General features: G+C 38.0%; 1 protein-coding gene across 1 annotated transcript in view; it reads right to left on the reverse strand.

Annotated features, from left to right (window-relative positions):
- Nucleotides 1–18,267, reverse strand: part of znrf3 (zinc and ring finger 3) — a 78,109-nt gene extending 59,842 nt beyond the window's left edge. The window contains exon 1 of the mRNA XM_015366450.2: nucleotides 17,793–18,267. Within this exon, the coding sequence (XP_015221936.2) occupies nucleotides 17,793–18,023 (231 nt within the window). The 5' untranslated portion in view covers nucleotides 18,024–18,267. The remainder of the gene's footprint in view (nucleotides 1–17,792) is intronic.
- Nucleotides 18,268–20,449: the final 2,182 nt, after the last annotated feature.

The raw sequence follows: 20,449 nt of genomic DNA on the forward strand, positions 1-20,449 counted from the left end.
CAATTTCTCCAGGTGAAAAGAGACAAACCAGAAGGACAGAGAAGCGACTTGAAAACAAGGGCTGCATTTTGCTCTGAACAATTTTCAGACCTCTATATTTTTAAACAAGTTCAGTTTAATTTAAAAGAGGAAAACAACCAGGGTAAGAAGACAGCTAAAAGAAAACCAATTTTGATTAAGAGTTAGACAAATAATTGCTATTTCTTTGCCATGACACATCCCACAGAGAAGACAAAACATAAGAGCTGAAGTTAAAATAAGATCTCATTTACTGCCATCAACCTCCAACAAAACTTACAAGTTTCAGAAAGAGACTAAATAAATAATGCATTGCTTATATGAATAATAAAATATTGATTTTTATTAAACAGAATGAATACAAACAACAAAGATAGAACCCTCCAACTATTAGCATAGTCATTTGCATTTCAACCAAACAAGTGAATTTTAAATAGCTGAGGAACTTACTAGTAAAGAGGAGAAAAGGAGGCTTTGGTAACCAACTAAAAAGTTGTGAATCTGTGGTCTATAGTCCTGAGCATCTTTATTAATTGTCACACTATTGTCAGATTAACTGGCAGAGGGAATCCGGTGAAAAAAAGAAAGTGAAATGTCTATGATATTTTATGATGGTGGTAGCACTTCTGGTTAAAACCAAAAAAAGCCAAAAATTAAGAAGAACCAGCCTTTCTAAAGAAAAAGAAAATATTAGCAGTGAATACCGCTTGCCAGCCTATTATTTACATTCTAGGTGTGCATGCAAACAAAATTAATAAATGTAAACTCTTGCACATACTTAACTTAAGATATTCTACAGCATTTTCATCATGTGAGACTGAAGAGCTATTTTTACCAAGGAACTATCACAAAAGGGTGGGGCAGGAATTTGCTTTATTGTTATATAAAGGCAGGATAGGACGATGACAGATGAGAACATTACACGAGCGAATATCTAATATACTTTCGTTAGTACAGACAGATTCTTAAGAGGTTTGGGGTAGAAGTTGCAGCATTTAAGGCGAGTCACATATCTGTAGGGCCAAAATTTAGATATAATATTGCAGCACTATGATAGTGCTGGTTACCTTGCACTTGCAGATGCAGGCCTGGGAATTTCAAGTCAGTAGGTTAATGACTTTTTCCTGAACTACATAGCAACCACAATAGGGCTGCACCTGATGGAAGAGCAGTTAATCCTTCAGGCTATGGAAGAATAGACCTGGGTGTATTTTATGCCACGTTATCTCCCTATTTCCAGAGAAAAAGGCTCATGGAGTAAGCAAAAATCTGGAAGGACAAAAAGGAATAAATATTTCTAATTTGTCATACATTTTGAGTCATAGCTAAGAAGGAATATGCAAAGTGGCTAAAAACACACTGTGCCAAAACAAGAACCTACGTTTCAGTATTTAAAAATCACTAACATCTACAGTATAACTGTTCCTAATGATTGTGTTCAGCAAATAGTATTTTGATACGTGCATGACAGTGGAAGAAAAAGGTAGCAGCTTTCAAAATAAGCCTTTTCCTGCAAGTTAAAAGTCAATATGCATGCAAAAACTATAATTCAGATACCAGAAAATAATACATTTCTGTAACCGCCTTAAATAACCATGACTTCAGAGGTTACTTGTGCTATAGGCAACTTTGAGACATGTTTTAAACTTAAGAGTGAGGTACAGTTGCAAATATTTCCTGCTTCCACAAACATACACTCCACCCTAGTCTCTACTGTGCTCAGTGTATAACTTTCATGCCACTGAAAGCCCTCTTCGTTGCCTCTGCTTTAGAACATTATAAAGATCTCCATCCTATCACACTCCCAACGGCGTCCAGCTGGATCTGCCCAAGGAAACCGGTACTCAAAGTTACCTCGAGTGAAAAAATCACTTGGGCTCATAAAAACTGAGCCCCTGTCCAGCCCTAAACACCAGTCAGCCCCCTTCAGCTCTCAAACAGGAGCATCTATTCATTCCAGGAGACAAAGAAGAAAGTGTACACCAACCATTCCATGCATCCCAAGCATGTATCGAAGCTGATATTTGCAAGAGATATCCTTTGTGTGTCCTGGTATGCTTATCTCACATCTTCAATGCCCGGTTTCACCCTGCTCTTTTACTTTTTTTTCCTCTGTGCACATATGATATTTCGGAATATCAGGGTGCGAGGTGGGACGATGGAGGATGGAGGAGTTGGAGGGAGGGCGGGAGAGACACAGGGGGGAATGAAAAAGACCTTTGTTTTTCCCTCCTTGCCTCATCCATTCCCCCCTCCAGTCCCGAACCTGCACTCATGCAGAACGCAGGCAGTGGATGGAGCAACTCCTGGCGCCCCTCTGTGAGCTGTGATGCAGGGTGAGGACAGGCCCCTTTGATGTGCCATAAGCTTCGTGCTCTGCAGCAAATTCCCATCTTACGATAGCATCGGTCTCCTGGCTCTGGGCATGTGTGCAGGGCTCTGATAAAGGAAGCGCAGATAAGAGGAAATACAAACTGTGATGAGAAACACATTTTGCCAGACACTGAACCAGAGGGAAAAGTAATGCTGCTGGGCAGCCAATCCAGGGCAGAACAAGAGCTTAGCTCCCAGAGCTCAAGTTAAAAAAATCATTTAAAAAAAGACGCAAAGCAAAAGCTCTGCTAACCAGCAGGCGATCTCTGCAGGACAGTTTTGGAAAGACAAAGCTCTAACTTATTCCATTTTTCCATTAGGAAGAAAAACAAAGTCATAAAGCTTGGAATTCTCGGTGCAGTTACATTATGCATGTTCAATTCAATACCTGTTACATTTTTAATTACTCCCTTTCTAAAAGGCTGCATAAAGAAACATTAAACTGCCTTACAGATAATACAGTGCCCAAACTGTATGAAATAGTCCAAAGCAGGTAAGTTCTTCACCATGTAAATGAACTCAAAATGGATCGGTGAAACTGTTCAATTCAACAATGTAAATGTCACAAACATTTTCTGCATTTATATTTTCAGTGGTGCCAGTAACACACATGTAAGGTGGAGCCAAGGCAGTGGGTTAAAAGATATTTGAAACGAGTGCAAGGGGGAATGAGCTCAAATGGCAAAAATTAGCATTCTAGGGATAGCAGGTTCAAGTTCTACAAGTTCTCCAAGTGCTGTTCTTTTGTACTTCATGGAGTTTTTTAAGGTAATAATGTGGAGACATGATGGCTCTGGATTTGTGACTGGAAGGTTGTGGGTTCAAATCCCAAGTGGTGCACAGCTGCTGTGCCCTTGAGCAAGCTACTTGTGCCCACTGTATAAATGGGTGAAAATCCATGTCGCTTTGGATAAAAGCATGAGCTAATTAAACTAATAATACTATAAAAGATGTGTTACTTATTAGACATGTCACTATTCAGTGAAACAGCTGCTTTCAAAGCACATATACAGTAAACCCTGGTTCATGCATTTAGCTGACAGAGTGAAAAGGACAGGTGTAACAGTGACAATAGTGCTCTTAATGAAAAAGTATCCATTTATGCCACTATCAGCTTACAGAAGGCAGCAAGGAGACTAACCAATTCAGGGGCATGAACGGAGCATCTCAGCTCCATACAGTGCATTATCTTTCTGGATACGATCCCAGTGGTCCTCTGTGCCAATAAAATACCCTTGCATAGTGCTGAACGAGCAATTGCAGTTTCCAGAGAAAATCAGGGTATGGCAGAGATCTGCTCCACAAGCATAGCTCAAACGCACGATGTGTTGGTCCACTTATAATCAATTTCCTTCTAGAAAAGTCTTCAAAGTGGAAGGAAGTCAATGCTGTTTTCACTGGTCTCAAAGGCTCACAGAATGTTACTTTAGTGAAGACTTGGCTGGACAGTGCCAGCAGTGAGATAAGACATGAAGTTTCTGCAGACACTGGACATTTACTCATGACCTTCCTGGGATGGTGAGCGTTTTCTTGAAATAGAAACCATGATCAATAAGCAGTTCCATTAGCTTTAACTGTAATACTCAAGTATCACTGTCAGCTTTGCAATAGAAATTCATCTGGCACTAAGCGCATGACCATGTCATGTTCACAATGGCAAATGTTTTATGTCACTGTAATTACTGCTTGAGTTTTGGGACATGTCCCCAACTGTAACGTTTATTGTTCCTCACAGTCAAACATGGTTAAGTTTGAAAATCCAAAATTGCTGTCAATAGCTCTGCACAGCACAAAAATAAGATCAAAGCATAAGCATCAGACATTCACAAAATTGACATCTATTGCCCAGCTCCTTGGAACTCAGACCAAGATTATTTCTCAATACCTGTAGAAACCGCACTTGTGCAATGGGATCTCATTTGTGATCGACCAACAACACGTCCCAAATGAGAGCAATTTTCAATTAAAGCACAAAGCCAGCCTGGAGCTAAGAATCTCTCCCAGCCAAAGGTAAACTTAATTATTTCAGTTTTCTTAATAGAAATTATTTCAGCAGGACCTTGAAAGATTTATCTAGCAAATAATCGTGAATAAATATGGACCTCTGCCTTCAAGGTTTCCAGGCATGTGAACACTTTGGTTTTAAGAAAATAAAAAATGCTAAATAAAATATTTATATTCCTGTCGCGCATTTGCTATCTTCACTGTTTTTATCCAAGTGTTCATAGAAATTCGCTTCATTTTTGGCACATAATGCAGTTTTAAATTGAAGGTAGATTAGGCCAACCAATCGCCGGATTTCACACATTCCTTTGGAATTAAACTCTTGAGGCCTAGGAATAACAGAATTCAGGAGGAATTTAAATACAATGAAAAGCCTTGACAGAATGTTCACTCCAATCAAATACAACAGCAGTAGCTAATGAGCGGGGGATAGATCCCTTCGTCACTTGCATTTTTGTCGTATATATCCTGGCAGTTCGACCAGCAGCCTGCCGAAGATTAATCCGAACATATCTGCCCAGCCTAACTCATCCTCAGCAGCTTTGTGTCAGGTCCTAGAAACTGCAATCCAAGATTGATCTTCTCAGCTCTCTCTCTAAATCCAGCATGTTTACGCTTTCATTTCAGCTGAAAACAACCACTCTGCCTGCTTTATATATGAGAATTCCACAAAAGGAAAAAAATGCACCATCTGCACTGTAAAACCCTATTGTTCTTCTGCTTCAGAAGTTGTCGCATCAAAACCAAATACGAAGGGCTGACAACAGCATGTGGGCCACAGAGCAGGACACTGCCACCATGTAAACAGCAAAACATTTAAACAGTGAAACCAGGCGAGAGTGCAGGTAGCAGAGGCAAAATCACACATGATTACACCCAGACAGCTATTGAGCTACAGCAACTTCTTTCGTGAGCTTTCAACAACATCTATTTCAATCACTTTCAGGTACTGCGACAAAAACATCTTCCCTCAAGAGTTATAGTTTTAGTAAAGATTAAGACAAAAAATACCAATTAAAGAATAAAATTAACAAGAAGGTATTATGTTTAACTATATATATAAGTTCCAATCCTGGATAAACTCCAAATAAAAATAAAGTGGGAGATTGAAAAATCTCCATTACGGTCTGTACTATTAGCTCTCCAGGAAGTGAAACCAAACACCAGTCTCAAAATCATGGGGATCTACTTCTTTAAGCTCAATACAATACATAGCTACCTAATTACAGGGCTGTGCCTAAATTCAAGCTGACTGTAAGATACTGTTGTTTTCAAAATGCCCTCTCAGGAATGTTAGGATTCAGTTTATTGCTTGGTTTCGTTCCTAAGAAAGTGATATACAAAACAAAATGGTATTGCTTATTAATTAAAGCTTTAATCACGAGTTCCTTCAATGATAAGCAGATAGCAGAGCTGAGAAAAGCAAAATACAGAATGACTTGTAGAATGCTATAGTCATTTCAGACTAAGTGCTGTAATGTATATTGTATTGCCTCAGGAACAAGTATTCAAAATTGTTGAGTGGATTTACCAGTTCAGAAGATGCAGGAAAACCAGAGCTACAAACACAAACATCCCGTTGACACATTTCAGTTTAATACAGTCTGTGTACAGGAATTCCTTATGGCTCAGTTGAAAACAGTTTTGCTATTCTCCTATAAACTGTGCAAAATCCACGTGCAGGACCTCCAATCTAAAAGCATTTTTTCTTTTGCAGAAGGAACGTTTTTCACCCCTGAGGCAAAAACTGTTTTCTGGCAACTGCGATCAATTTAGTGATATACTTCCACATCACCACAAGACACCTGCCGGTGACACAGAGGCATTATCATGGCCATACACCACCACAGGGCAGACACTGAGGGAAAAAAATGGAGGCAGTTCCATCTAGAAAAGAAATGAATGCATTTTGCAATAAAAAAATGCACTTTGCCTGGGAAAGATCACACATTTCGGCAGCTATTTAAAGATTAAACTAACAGCAAAGACCTTTCCAGAAGTATCGTATCAGATCCTGTCTTTAGGATGGTAATGTGCTGAAGGATAAGAAAATGTCAGAATCATTCCCATGTCACTTTAGTCATGATTATTTTGACATCATTTTGTGTTTACGTCCTATTGATTTAATCCTTGAATTATTTATATGTACACCCACCCAATATACAAGACTGCAATCCATGTAGACCTAACATGATTTTATCACAATTCATGAAAGCCTAGCTCTGCACTGTGCCATAAAGGGCAATACAGTACAATGTGCCAAAAGCTATAAAGAAGACAGTGATTTAAAGTTAAACATAATACATCAGTAAATGTCATATCTTAGATAAATATCAAATGATAACAGAGCTACAAATTTCCTTAATCTGGTGCTTCATTAAATAAACAAGAAAATCAGGTTACAGACTCAAGCCTCTCTGTAAGGCACAAGAGACTATAGGAACACAATTTGGAAAACTGCAAGGTTTTGCAGACATTCTCAAAACTCACAAAGCTAAAAAATCTAAATTAGGAAATTCTAAAAGACATAAACAAAGACAAAGTCCACATGTGGGAGTAAAATGTGGTCTCCTATCGTCAGAACCATAATGGCGACACAGTTCAAAAAGACGTTTTTAAACTTAAACTCCAGAGATAAAAGAAATCTGTCAATAAAAGCTGTAACTATGGGCAAATGGGAGATCCGTAGCGAGAACACATGTACAGTATGAAAGTAAAAAGGGAACCTGTATAAACTTTATACAGAAGAGAATCAACTAGGTTCCACCTGTTGTGTACTTTAGTAACACCCATTGGACTAAGCTTTCTAGAAGAGCAGACAACAATATCAGCAGGAACCCACCCACCTCCCACCATCCTTTGGTGGGTGAAAAAGTGGGTGGGAAGCCAAAATCAATCGTTTTAGGTAAAGAGAAGGAACGTCGCCCTCTCCACTTGCTCAGCAAACACCAACAGCCTTTGTTTAAAAACGTGTTTTGCTTGAAGGATACGATTACATCATCAACAGCTCTCTGCCTTCTGTATCAATCATGCATTACTCAGACGGCGCTTTGAAGAGCCTGACTTGCTGTGCTTTCCTTTGATCTCCGCGCTCCAAAGCCTCACAGCCAGGTGATCACATGCACTTATGCAGCACATTCGGGTGTCTCCCTGTGGCAAGATTCCGGCATCCATTCACAGCCAGCCCATCCCTAATTGCCTGCTTATTTCAAACTGGAAATGCATAATGATAGGTAAAGAAAAGAGGGTGAAAGGCATTATATAATTCTAGTTTTCATTCCACTCAATAATGGGAGTTTATGAAAAAGCACCAGAAGTAATAACCAGCAACAACCCAGGGACTGTAAATGTAGCTCATTTGTTTAATTATATACAGAACTGGGAGGAAAGCACAGACATTTAAAAAAACAGTAGAAAACATGTCTAGTTCAATTTGAATCAAAAAGGGTTTGAAAAAAAAAGCAATTGGGTGTTGAGGATAAAGTGTAGCAGATAGTGATCAGCTTTGGATGACCCAGTTCTAGTTCTATCAAACCCTAACACTTGTACCTGAAGGAGTACACCTGATTTCAGGGAAGAACACACAAGATAGAGAAAAAAAAAAGATGCAGGCTTCACAGTTGTAATATGTGCTGCGCAATTAAAATAACAGGACTGAACAACAGGGACGGAATGAGTTACTTTTTAAGGGTTTTTAGCTTAAAATATCTCTGTTTTCACGGCACAAAAAAGGAAAAAAACTGTTCCAAACAAAAAGCAAGGACATGCTACAGAATAAAGTTCAGCAACCTTTTGTGAAGGGAAAATCTCCTGTGATAAGATCACCTTATAAGCACATCTCATCACAATGCATATGAGTTAAAACTGTACCAAGGTGTGGAACACTTTCAAGCACATCAACCACACCTGGCTACCATGCAACCAAAAGAAGCATGATCAGATCACAAGAGCACTGAATAAAAACCGTTTTTATTTTGGACAGCATGTTTTTCCACAAATACATGAGCTTGTATTTCAAGATTGCTTGATAGATAATTCAAGTGGTATTAAACCATGAAAGATTATTATGGAATTTCATATGGTTAAGTGTAATATATACATAAGAGACCTGAATATTCCAGATGCCACACAGGATTCACATGACTTAAAACAATTCACGCCAAAACAACTGCAAAATCACAAACGTGGAAAACCCTTGAAAAATAATAGTTTTAAGCATTTTAATATATAAATCCCAAATCCCATCCCATGGATGTTTTTTTTCCCCCACTACCAATGATTTATTTTTTTTCTGTGAAGTAACAGTAGGTTGATCATGCCAATAAAAAGTTCATTTCAAACAAAAAATGTGGATCGCCGTGCTCCCACACTGAAGAGGACAGGGACCCCAAAAAAAAAACAGGATAAAATCGGAAAGAGAAACTACATCTCTGGCTCCTCAAAGAGAAGTGCACCTAGACGCTGGAAGCAGCAACTCATTTATGTGTCATCACCAGGGAATTAAGCACAAAGACAACTCGCCGTCTTTAAACAGCAAACGCCATTTATCATCCTGATCGGCTGGACTCAGCCCTGCCTATTAGGACGAGCCACCACTAAGAATTCAGACACAGACAATTCTTAGGGAGGTTGAGCAGAGATGAACAGCCTGTCAGGCAGAACACAGACAGCTGAGTCCTGCACATCTGGCAGACCCATACATTTCACAGGCAATCTGTCTATAGTGATCCATTGACACAGTCTGGACAAATAATATATGTATTGCAAGTTTGCAATGCAGAGTCCAGTAATGGTAACCATGGCAGATAGACACAACTGATAAAAATAACATACAATTTCCTTTTTAAATGTAAAAGCTTCATCTCTACTTATTCTGTATTATGCTGTATTGGCCTTTTACAGTGATCTCTTGAGATCCTTCAATAACACCTCTGCCACCTCATGCTCCAGGTCAAATTTACATTCAAGTTTCAGAAAGAAGAGCGCAGTATCAAAAAAATATAGCTCTTTTCCGCTTATTTTCAGTTTCTGAAGATGGAGGGAGCAGGTGAGTTGCAGTCTGGAAAACGTGCTCATGCCTGATTGATAAGTTATCTTATCTTAAGTTATCTTAAGGTTTTACCCAAAATACAGACAAATGTTCAAGTCAAGTATGGCATTGTAATTGTATACAAGTAAACATGACCGCAGTCAGAAGATAACTTCATAATAAAAGAATCATAAAATAATAAATTTCCAGCTTCCTACTGAACAAGGACTTTCAACATTGCCATACACCATGCGTTTTAAGTAGCAGTATACAGGAATAAATGAATTCAGCAATGCCAAGATTTTTTTTTAATGTTAATGCATGATAGGCTAGGACAGAAACATGACTAAGACAGAACAATTCTCTCTCTACACCACAAGGCAGGAGGAGAGCAGGATGATTCAGTCCTTAGATGCCCTTTACAGCTAATTGTTATGTTTTTTTAATCAGCCATCAAAACATGCCATAAGAAAGATCAATGGGTGTGTAAAAGCCACTCCATTTAAATGAGATTCTCTTTAAATACATTCTGACTAAAATACTTATGTAATTATGTGCACATTGGAAGCAATTATATAGAAAAGATCCTTAAGCCTGAAAAGCTGCAGTGCCTGAAAAACCTAAGCTTAGAAAGTCAGTACTGACAACTGTAAATTTACTATACCAACCGACATCAGGGTGCCAAAATCACAAAGAGAAGTAACAAAATTGTTCCAGTCTACAACTTCATTAAGCTACTTTGAAGTTCCATTATAAAACAAAACAGCAAAAGGCTAGCATTTTGGACATGTACCAGTAGTCAGCACATTCCTGACTGACAACAAAGCGTGCCTTCCTCTAACGTACCATTGAAAAGCATTTTGACTTTCTAACCGTCTTTCATGGGATTTCTTTTTTGTGTTTGTCTTCCCTTGTTGCTGTGTGCAATCAGTGCTGGGCCTTTCAGCACATTTAATCAGCAATGATGACAGAGTAGTTTACCAGCCCTAGCTTTATCTGTGAATTAGTGGGCATACTCATCTCTAGATAAAATGTTCTAACAATGAATCTGAACAATTATGACTGAAAAGAGGGATGTTCACATCAGTTTACAGAAAATAAAGATATTTACTGTATATATGGATGTAGCTGACACCTACTGAGGGGCAAAGGTTGTAGTCTATGGCAACCTCACAAAATTCAACCTTTGAATGGTAGAGCTACAGAGCAGCTGTGCATGCGTCTTAATGAAATGTGTAATGTAACCATAGAAATGCTTTTTAACTACAAATGCATTTGATTTATTTCTATACATTCAGAATACTCTTAATATATTTTAAATTAATTATATACAATTACACTTATATTAGTTCTTCTGCTTCCCCCCCACCCAACATCACATTCAAATTGTAAAGAAACCGATAAAAATATGTGCATATTATTGGCATCAAATTGAGGGCAGACTCGGAATCCAGGAAGATATTCTTTCTGCCAAAATGACCCATTTCAGGAGATGCAAGACTCATCCGAATCACATCTGGGACCCCAGTGCAATTGGTTCTGTCTTGTTTCTGAGGAAAGCTTTTCAAAAGTTAATTTGAATAACACAAATGACTACTGAACAAAAGCTGAACTTAAGTGGACGTGGGTGACATTGTTTGGTAATACTCTAACAGAAAAGACTCATACTGCTAGACTACAGAAAACAAAAAGTGGTTTTAAGAGTTTCACTTTCATGACACATATGAGAAAATTAGGCTAGGTAATCAGGGTCTTATACAGTAATTTGATACTGAAAAGAATCCAACTCCAACAGCTGAACTGACTGTTACAAAATTCCGTGTCAAACTGTCAAATATAAACTAAACTGTGCTACAGTAAAGAAACTAAATAAGAGCTTACTTTATTATACAACATGTCCTGAATAAGCATAATAAAGACAATGATTGTCTTCAAGAACCCAGTAATTTCCCAATCAAACACATTTGAGTGAAGAACTGATTAAATTTAAGAGATCCTCACCAAATTACAACAGAAGATTTCACAACAGCTATTCATCACTGGAAACTAATTAATTTTTTGAATGTGTTCCCTAGCTGGTATAGAAAAATTGTCAATCATCCTTGTAGAGTGCACATATTTTTTTATTTGAAAGCAATAACCTCTGATTTCATCAGCATGTTATCTTCCAAAAGTTTACAGCACATTACGTTATACACAGCTAGATACCTGTAATTACATGATTACAGGTGAGCTACAAAAGGAGCCACTACATATTGCACAGTCCATATCATTGACATGCATATACTGTAGAATCATAAAAGTAGCATGAACTGCTCCCACCGTATATGACTAATATTGACTGCTTTCTAACTGTAATATTATCCAAATAAAAAGGGTAATTGCCTATGATATAATAATACTAGGTATCGTTACATCCATTTAAGAATAACTCTTTATGTTCTTAAATACTCATATTTAATTAAATTATTACACAGGTGATTAATTACACAGGAAGACTACCAAGTGAAATGATTCATTAACCTCAAAAGCAAGCACTACCAAAGGCCTGAAAAAACATGCAGAACCTTTTACAAGCACTTTGGTTTTTCCATAGAGGAAGGTGCTCTACTAGAGTTAAAATGTCTCATCTTACAAACAGGATGGTGCACATATTAGCTTAATGCACCTTGACAATAAATCAATAGTAGTTCAAGGAGAGAACAAATTCCAGATTCAGCTTTTACATGAGGTGAGACCCTTCACATAAAGTTTTATACATATTTCTTTTCCCACAAAGCAGAAAGAACTGGGGCTGCTGAAAAATGTTTCAGAAACATCAAAGCAGGTCCTGTTAAATTAAAAATGCTGTCACACATTTTGAAAGTAGCCTCTAGCACTACTAGTACCAACATGTACCTCTTCCAGGTAGGGGATTGAAGGAGAAGCTTGGAACTGAGCTTTTTTATATATATGTAAGATTGCCTCCTGGCTGAGATAAAGAAAAAGAAGAAAAAGAAAGCAAACAAAAAAAACACATTGTTTGTAAGGCCATTAATTGCCATTCTAAATTACCAGAGAAAAGCTCTTTTTAGAGCTGTACATCAAACCCTACAAGAGGCCAACTAGTTGCTCGGTGTAACATTCTTGGGTGCTACAATCACATTGGAGAATAAAGGCTAATATTTAAATCTATGTTCGCCTGCCAGAGTTATTCTGCCTCGAATCAAACACAAGTTAAAAAAAGCAGAACATCTCTTGCGTGTAAGAAGAAAAGACCTACTAAAGGGAGATGACCAAGTTACAGTGATTTTCTTTTCTCCGATCCAAAGACAAGAAATACAGAGCTTCAAATTACCATGGCTGAAATACGCAAGTCAAAGCGGTAGTGGTTGCAAACGATACTACTTAAAATGTAACTAAAACCACAAAACCCCCCAAAAAAATGGAAAAAGTAGTCAAGCAGCACTTTAACCTTTTCAAACCATGCTGAACACAGCCAGTGCTGGCTGCAGATGGGAGAGACAGACTCGTAGCACTGCATCACTTGTCTGGAGATGAGTCTGGAATGGATTCATGGAAGGGGGAGGAGAGAGGCGACTGCTAAACGAGGAACATAATGTAAAGGACACATTCAAATCTGGCTTGCCACTTCTGCGAGTCATATGCGACAGAAAAATTCTTTAGCAGCGTTTAATGCCCATTGGCAAGCTGTAGCTCTTGTGCTTAAGTCTGCTTGGGAACCCAGCACACAAAAAAAGAAGACAATATACACTGAGGCATTTTGATACATTCCAGGTTTCATACTCTTCAACTAGTAATCTAACAAATAATTTACTATGAGAGCAACATTTTTGCTTAGGCTATTCCAATTCAACATCTGCAACCAAAACTCACCAGTACTACAAGAACTAGGGACAGTAGCTACTCCCTATTCTGCACCTTTCTAGCTAAAATCAGCTCACACTCCTTCTCAGCGTTCCACATTACCGGTGATAACGCATTTAGGTCACACCTGTGTGGCACCTTTTTTTACAGGTTAATAATAACCGACTTGTGAAACCCTGCAAGACTGGGTGCATTTTTAGTTAAGGAATGAACAGAGTGGTGTAAATGACAACAGATCTTAAGAATCCTTTAATCAGGCTCCATGTAAAATGCAGCACTCTGTTTTATTTAGAGTTGTTACGTTGCATGCAATCGACAGAAAAAAATAAATTAGCTTTAAAATGGATTTGCAGCCTCCTTGTTCTCAGCTACTCCAGCCTTCCACTGGAGCAGTTTATCAACAGTGTATAATCACAGAGCTCACACACAGATTCCAAAAAGACGCCACAACTACAAACACTTTCCAGGCTAACATCACAAGGCTTCTCTCATTCTGGGGTAATTTGGGTATATAACCACAATCACATTTGACTTTAAAACATCATCGAGGTTTTACCATAGGATTCCAAGCACATGACTATGATTCTAATAAAAAAGACATTCTAGACAGAGACATTCAATGTTATTGAAGGCTTTGTCAGAAGCAAAAGGGCTCATGTAAATTAATGTACTTGGATATTAGTAACCTTGTAATGGCTCAGCTTAGCAGCCTCTAAGCATGAAACAAATGTATGTCAATCTCCTTTTAATTTATCTAAGTGGCTAAGACAACCAGCAACTAAATTAGATTGCCTGAAAAGCCTTTCCCTCAATCACCTTATTATTACTTAAAAGTGCCTGGGTCAACAGCCATTTGCTACATATTGCACACAAAAAAACCTGTGTAAGTATTGCAATTTCAAATACAAAATTAACTTTCATTTGATATTTGTAATACAGATTCAAATTTCTGCAATAAATTAAACCTGTCCGAAAACAGTGGTTAAGCATTTGAAATAGAGCTATAATTAGTTAAAAGAATCGGTTTTAATGACGCTTGTAAAAACATAAAAAATACAAAACTGGATAAAAAAATATATTTTTTATTTGAGAATTATTTTTACATTTATTTTGATGATCTAGATTTTTCCTTGCATTCAGCCCAATAAATAGTTGAATTGATCCAATGTAAAAAATAACGTCTTGATTGATCTATTCTTTAAAAAACAAACAGCCAAACAACATAACAGTGTTGTAATACAAAAGCCCTGAAACTTCAGAGCTGCTGAAAGAATTATGTAAACAGACATCAATTCCCTGGTCATTGCAAAACGGAATTAGAAACAATTAAAGGATTTGCCAGAAAAAGTTAGATTTGTGTATTAGCCAAAATAAGTCGTAGCACTTTCATCTAATGTGAAGTGAGTTGAAAATTGAGTTAATTTATTTGTTTTGGCTCAGAAGCACCTCCTAAACTTTCACACATTTAGGGAAGGGTCACAATGAAAGTCACATCTTGCCCTTTGGAAGAAACTCCGCTGGGATTTCCATCAGAACTCCAACAAAAAAAAGAGATGAGATTTTTCATATGCTGCATTGCCAGTATAATTAAAAAGACGACAAGCTTTGCATAGTAGGGTAAGGCATCAGCCTTTTAATCGTGCTTCTTTGTGAAAACCCGTGCTATCAGCCAACAGCTATAACAAAATGAGCACAATCTATAAAACTGATCATAGGCATCATTGAGCATAAATCAGAAAGGTTTTTAGCCCACATAGCAATGGAAAAACATAGAAGATTTAATAAAGATAGCAGATCAATTCTGACCTATTCATCTACATTTTAGATCTGGAATAAACCGAACCTCAAAAACAACTATACAACATTCTTCTGCCATGCCTCTCTAAGAAAAGAAATCAAATTGGAGCTACTAGATCATGAGTTTGTTAACCTGCCTGCCTTCCCTACTCTTCTGTAATCAAAATCCACCTGTAAGACTTTTTGACATGGTACATTTTGTACATGGTACAAAAGCCACATGGTAATGACTAGTGGTTTCATCGAACATTGATATTGGAGCCATAACATATATTAAATATTACAGTTCCATCTCATAACAAAGGAGGCACAAATGACAGTGAGGTGCCACAATCCCTCTACACCCTGCTCAATGCAAGATGACAGGAGACCATGCCATTATCATGTGAAGATACTGTAATAACACATTTTGTTTAAAACAGAAACATGAGTAACACTCTGGATTTTGAATGACCCAACATCAATGCCATGTGTCAGCAGTTTTAAAGCCGAGGTTCATGATCCAGTTGCCTGGATCATTTTGTCCACAACCAAACCCTAATAAATACCATTTAACAACAGTTTAAAACCTACTCAGGCAGCAAAACTCAACACTTCTCCTTGAAGCAACTGATAGCCAGGCATTCCACTGCATTTCAAAAGGTTTTGGAAAAAAACAAACAAAAAAAACAGAACCTTCAGGGTTACTTTTTGAGAATAGTTTTCATTCTTCTAGGACCACACAACCTAAAGTACTGCACACTCTCACTACAGCCAGCGGTGAAAATACATAAACCACAGCCTTTAATTACTGTTCAAACAGAATCAGCAATGAAAATGTGGTACAAATCCATATAGTTCTCCATTGCTATTGTACACCTGACTTCTGCAGTACTAATGGATTATTACAAACTCGATAGTGAACTTTTTTAAGGAGTTGAAAAGAAGGAAATCTTCTTTAAATATTTACAGTCTAATCAGCAAGGCAAAAGCACAATGGGGTTCTATGTGCAAAGCAATTACAGCAATCACGAAGTGTCTATTATCTGTCATTTATCACTTTTTTTAATTGGTTTTGAGATATAGTATTTGATTTGACAGCATATGGCCACACATCTCAGCATCTCCCGTTTTAACACTTACATTTAAAAACCACAAAAGCAGGTGAGTCTAATTTACAACTTTCCAATTTGGAAAACAAAAGGTCACTAATAACCACTAATAACTTTCTGGGTACCCTAAGACAAGTTTCTGGAATTAAATGTACTATGAGAGCTGTGAGAAAGCTCCACTTAATCCCAGAGCACAAGCATCCAAATGCTAACTTCAAACATTAACTCCATGATCAGAGACAAACTGAATGGATTATTTAACCAGATCACATATAAGCAGGCTTTCTGGAGTTCAGATAACAAGCTGACCTTGAAAATTCCCAGCTCCTAAGCTCTCTAACTTCATGCAGTGCACGTTTGCCAGTTAACAATTCAACTTTTATCTTGCAGGCAAATGCTTTTGTGAAAGATTGTTCCTCCCGGCACTGCTTTTAAACATGCCAGACACTTTTTTTACTATACATTCCCTTCTTTCATGTCCACTGATGAGGAGGAAACCATTTTTATGTACAAAGTGCACTGTGAGCGATGCGTGTAGGCATATATGCTTGTTCAACCATACTAACAAGTGTTTGTTTTATCTAAATTGTTACACCCAACTGTAAACTTCACGCAAAAGGTTTTCCAAATATGTCTTTGCCATGGCGCTTTCATTGTGATTCTTCTAATTAAATGCTCTGTACCTGGTCTAGACAAAACGGATTTAGGTAAAACACTTGAAACTAAGAGAAGAAAAGTGCGTCGTGTACTGGAACATCGTAAACTGTATTAACAAATAAGTAATCGCTTGGGTTAAAAAACTAAAACTCAAAAAGCAAGATGTTGTGCTGTACTTAAAACTCAACCGATTGTTGCTGGGGTATAGCGATAAGACGTTAGTCTTCATCACAAGATAACTGTCACTCCTTAAATTACTTTTAAAAAAACCCGTGTCCCGTCCCAGTTGGAACCCTAAATTTTACAGAAAAATACCGCAGGTGCAACAGAATAAAACACCTAATACTATATTGCATTGCATAGTAAAGTTAAAACACAATACCCTTGAGCAAAGTTTTGCTGAGGGTACCTGTTCAATGCTCATTTTACAGTTGTGGTCACTGTACAACACGCTAACGCTAATGTTTAGTTAACATTTTATAGGATCACACAAGGGATACTGGTATTTTCTTGGGGTGAATGGCGATTCCGAGAAATATTGAACTTTAAAACATGAAGACTATTGCTGCTCGTGCAGGAGAAATGTTACGTCAACAGACATCCTTTCCATACAAATTCCTCTGAAACCATCCATAGCAATGCATCTGAAACAACCACAATATATCTCAATGAATTAAGCCTGGCAGAAAGGAACTGCTACCAAGTTGTAAAACAAAGTTGCAATATGCATGTTTTATTGTTAAGTCCACTCTAGTCCCCACTTCTAGGTAGGAGCCATCTTGTGACCACATAACCATCCTCACATAACTAGTACAACTCGCCCCCTCCACCGACCCCCACCTCCCCCCCCCCCAAAGAAAAGTTACAGAATACAGCGATCAAAGTAACCGACCGAATGCGAAAATAAATTAAAAGAACCGTCCGACGTAAACAGAAAAAAATAAACTTTTCCCTACCTGCACGATCTCGCCCTCCGCACTGATAGTAGCTCCAGCTTTTGAAAATCGTCCCTGCAAACCTGTAGTGTAAGTCGTATAATCTCCATTGGGACTGGACTCAAACAGCACCACTTCCACAAAGGCAGTATCCTTGGCCAGCACGGTACCGAGAGAAGCGGTCACCACCAGGAGCACCAAGACCACCGAATCCGCTACACAATCTAACCCTCTCCTTGGTAAAATCATCATCTTGCCGGTTGGATCAGCGCCGATCGGAACATAATTTCCAGTTTTTTTGGGGGGGAGATAAAGCCCTTGGCTGATTTTGCAATGGAACCCCAGTGAGAAAGTTAGCGCACACAGTTCTTGTCTTTTCCTGATTGTGCAACGAGAACTCAGTGCCGCGGACTGAACGTGTTTATTTCACCATTGCAACCTTGTCAATTACAAGAGTACGCTTCTCGCTCCAACCCTTGGTTTCCCTCTCTCTCTCTCCCCCTTTCCAGCTCTACAAAGCGGATCTCCTTTGATCTCCAAACACGTGATTTTTTTAGATTTTTTTTTCCGAAAGGGTTATCCCCACCCACTAATCTTCATGACCCTTCACTTTCCACTCCCAGATTTCAGCTGCCATCTCTCGGTTAAGGAGGCTCGTTAGTGTTTTAGTAAACAGTACCTCCGGGAGGAGGAATGACAGAACGGGCTAGTATCTGGAAAGAGAATTGTTTTTTTTTCCTGCACAGGAAACATTGTAACAGTGAAATAGTAAACTTCTAAGTGCAGATGCGTATATATAAATAATGGGATCGCGACACATATTTATTATTATTTTATATATAATTATTGTTTCACATGTGTACTTTAGTTTAGAAGGGTGTTATCTGTTTGGTGTTTATTGATTGTTCGTGTAACTTCTTTACATCAAATAAACTGCTGAAACATTTCGAGATCTATTACCTTAAACCGAGCATATTCTCTTTCAAAACACTCGCATGTTCAAGCAACGCAACTTTTTTCAAAACCCCCTTCGAAGCTTAAATTTGGCTTTGCTGACGTCTTTTTTAATTTTCCGCCAAATGTATCCGAGAATTTCTTCAGTAAGCGATATTCCCTTCTCCACGGTTACAATTCAGAAGCCTTAGATGTAGACTTCAAGCCTTGAGGAATTAGCCAACTTCAAAGCCTGCGTGGTTTACTTAGTTTTACAGTTAAGAAATCCCTTTTATTTAACAATCTTTCCAAATTGGATTTCTTTGAAAGAGAAAAGATTCCACATAAGACACCATGCAGTGTGTCACATTTCAAAAATTGGAATGCAACCCTTCATTTTTCTAATTTTCAGACAGACTTTTTTTTTTCCTGCACAAAACGATCTAAATCCTGCGCACATCGGCTACTGCGCATTCTTTTTCCAGATTTGGAATAAAACCCAATGACTTCGAAGTCTTTTCCAGCTCATATTCTCCATCTATGAAAGGTAGATTATGCTAGAGAGCATTTAGCTGGCAGAGGAATGGGGGAAAAACATCTTTTTTTTAAGTGACGTTTGAATTTTGTTTAGTAACTCAAGAAGGAAAGTTTTGCTACTCGGACTAAAACAATATTGCAAAGCAATTTCATTATAAGGGAGATAAAAAAATCTAGCAAAATTTAAAGAAATTTAAAATCCATAATTTTTTAAGCTGTTTTAGTGATTGCTGTGTCCAGATTAGATCTCAAAAGCTAAACAAGGTTAGGCCAGTCACTACTGGGAAGAGAGACCACCTTGCTATTATAAACAGTGTTGGTAGACCAGTAGGTGGTGTTCTTCCCACTGGGCCAGAATTTGCAAACAAATGCCCCAGTATGTTGTGTATGAGGTGTCGTCCTTCAGATGAGATGTTAAACAGAGGTCTTGACAACTTCGTCATTAAAGTTCTCCTTGCATTTTCAATAAGAGCAGGGGTGTTAATTCCAGTGTCCTGGCTAAAAGTCTAAAAATTTCCTCCTTAATTTGCCTGGTGATGAAATTCCTCACCCCTCCACCTGATCTGTTATGTAGGGAGCTTCTGGTTCAGAATAGGTGCTGGATGTCACCCGGCAGGTGGCTGTACTTCAGAGAAGGATGAAGTGTAAGGCACTTTGTATTCATTATTCAGTATGAATCAATTATCAGTTGGAGCTAGCAATATAATTATCAATAGAAAGTAGAAATATTTCTATATTTCAATTTGCTTCTTTTCGGTTATTAGAACTCTATTGAAACTGAAGAGACAGTATTGAATAATTAGACTATTCCTCAACATGAAAGCACAAACTATTTCAGTTTTTGGGACACTATTGTTTTTTACAAAATCAAAAATGACACATACAGTAAATAGTACCAAAACTGGTTTAATAATGTCCACCAACTACTTTACTCTGTGTGCTAAAAATGAAGAAGAATAGTACATTTTCCATATTACTATTACAATGTACTGTATGAATGTCCTGTCATCTATTGTTAACATGTTTAACAAAGGGATGTTTGTGAAGGGTTATACAATTGCTGGAGCAGTCCTTGGAATCTCTTGCCCGCTGTCCTCCATAAGGTCTGTGGGCTTTGCACTGTGAACGACATTTGTTTTTATACCCTGGCACTGCCCAGTCATGGAAATACTGAATCACAGCATCTTTGTCTGAAGAAAACAGGCAAT

The sequence above is a fragment of the Lepisosteus oculatus genome, chromosome 22 (genome assembly GCF_040954835.1).
Source record: "Lepisosteus oculatus isolate fLepOcu1 chromosome 22, fLepOcu1.hap2, whole genome shotgun sequence".
In the NCBI taxonomy this organism is placed as follows: Eukaryota; Metazoa; Chordata; class Actinopteri; order Semionotiformes; family Lepisosteidae; genus Lepisosteus; species Lepisosteus oculatus.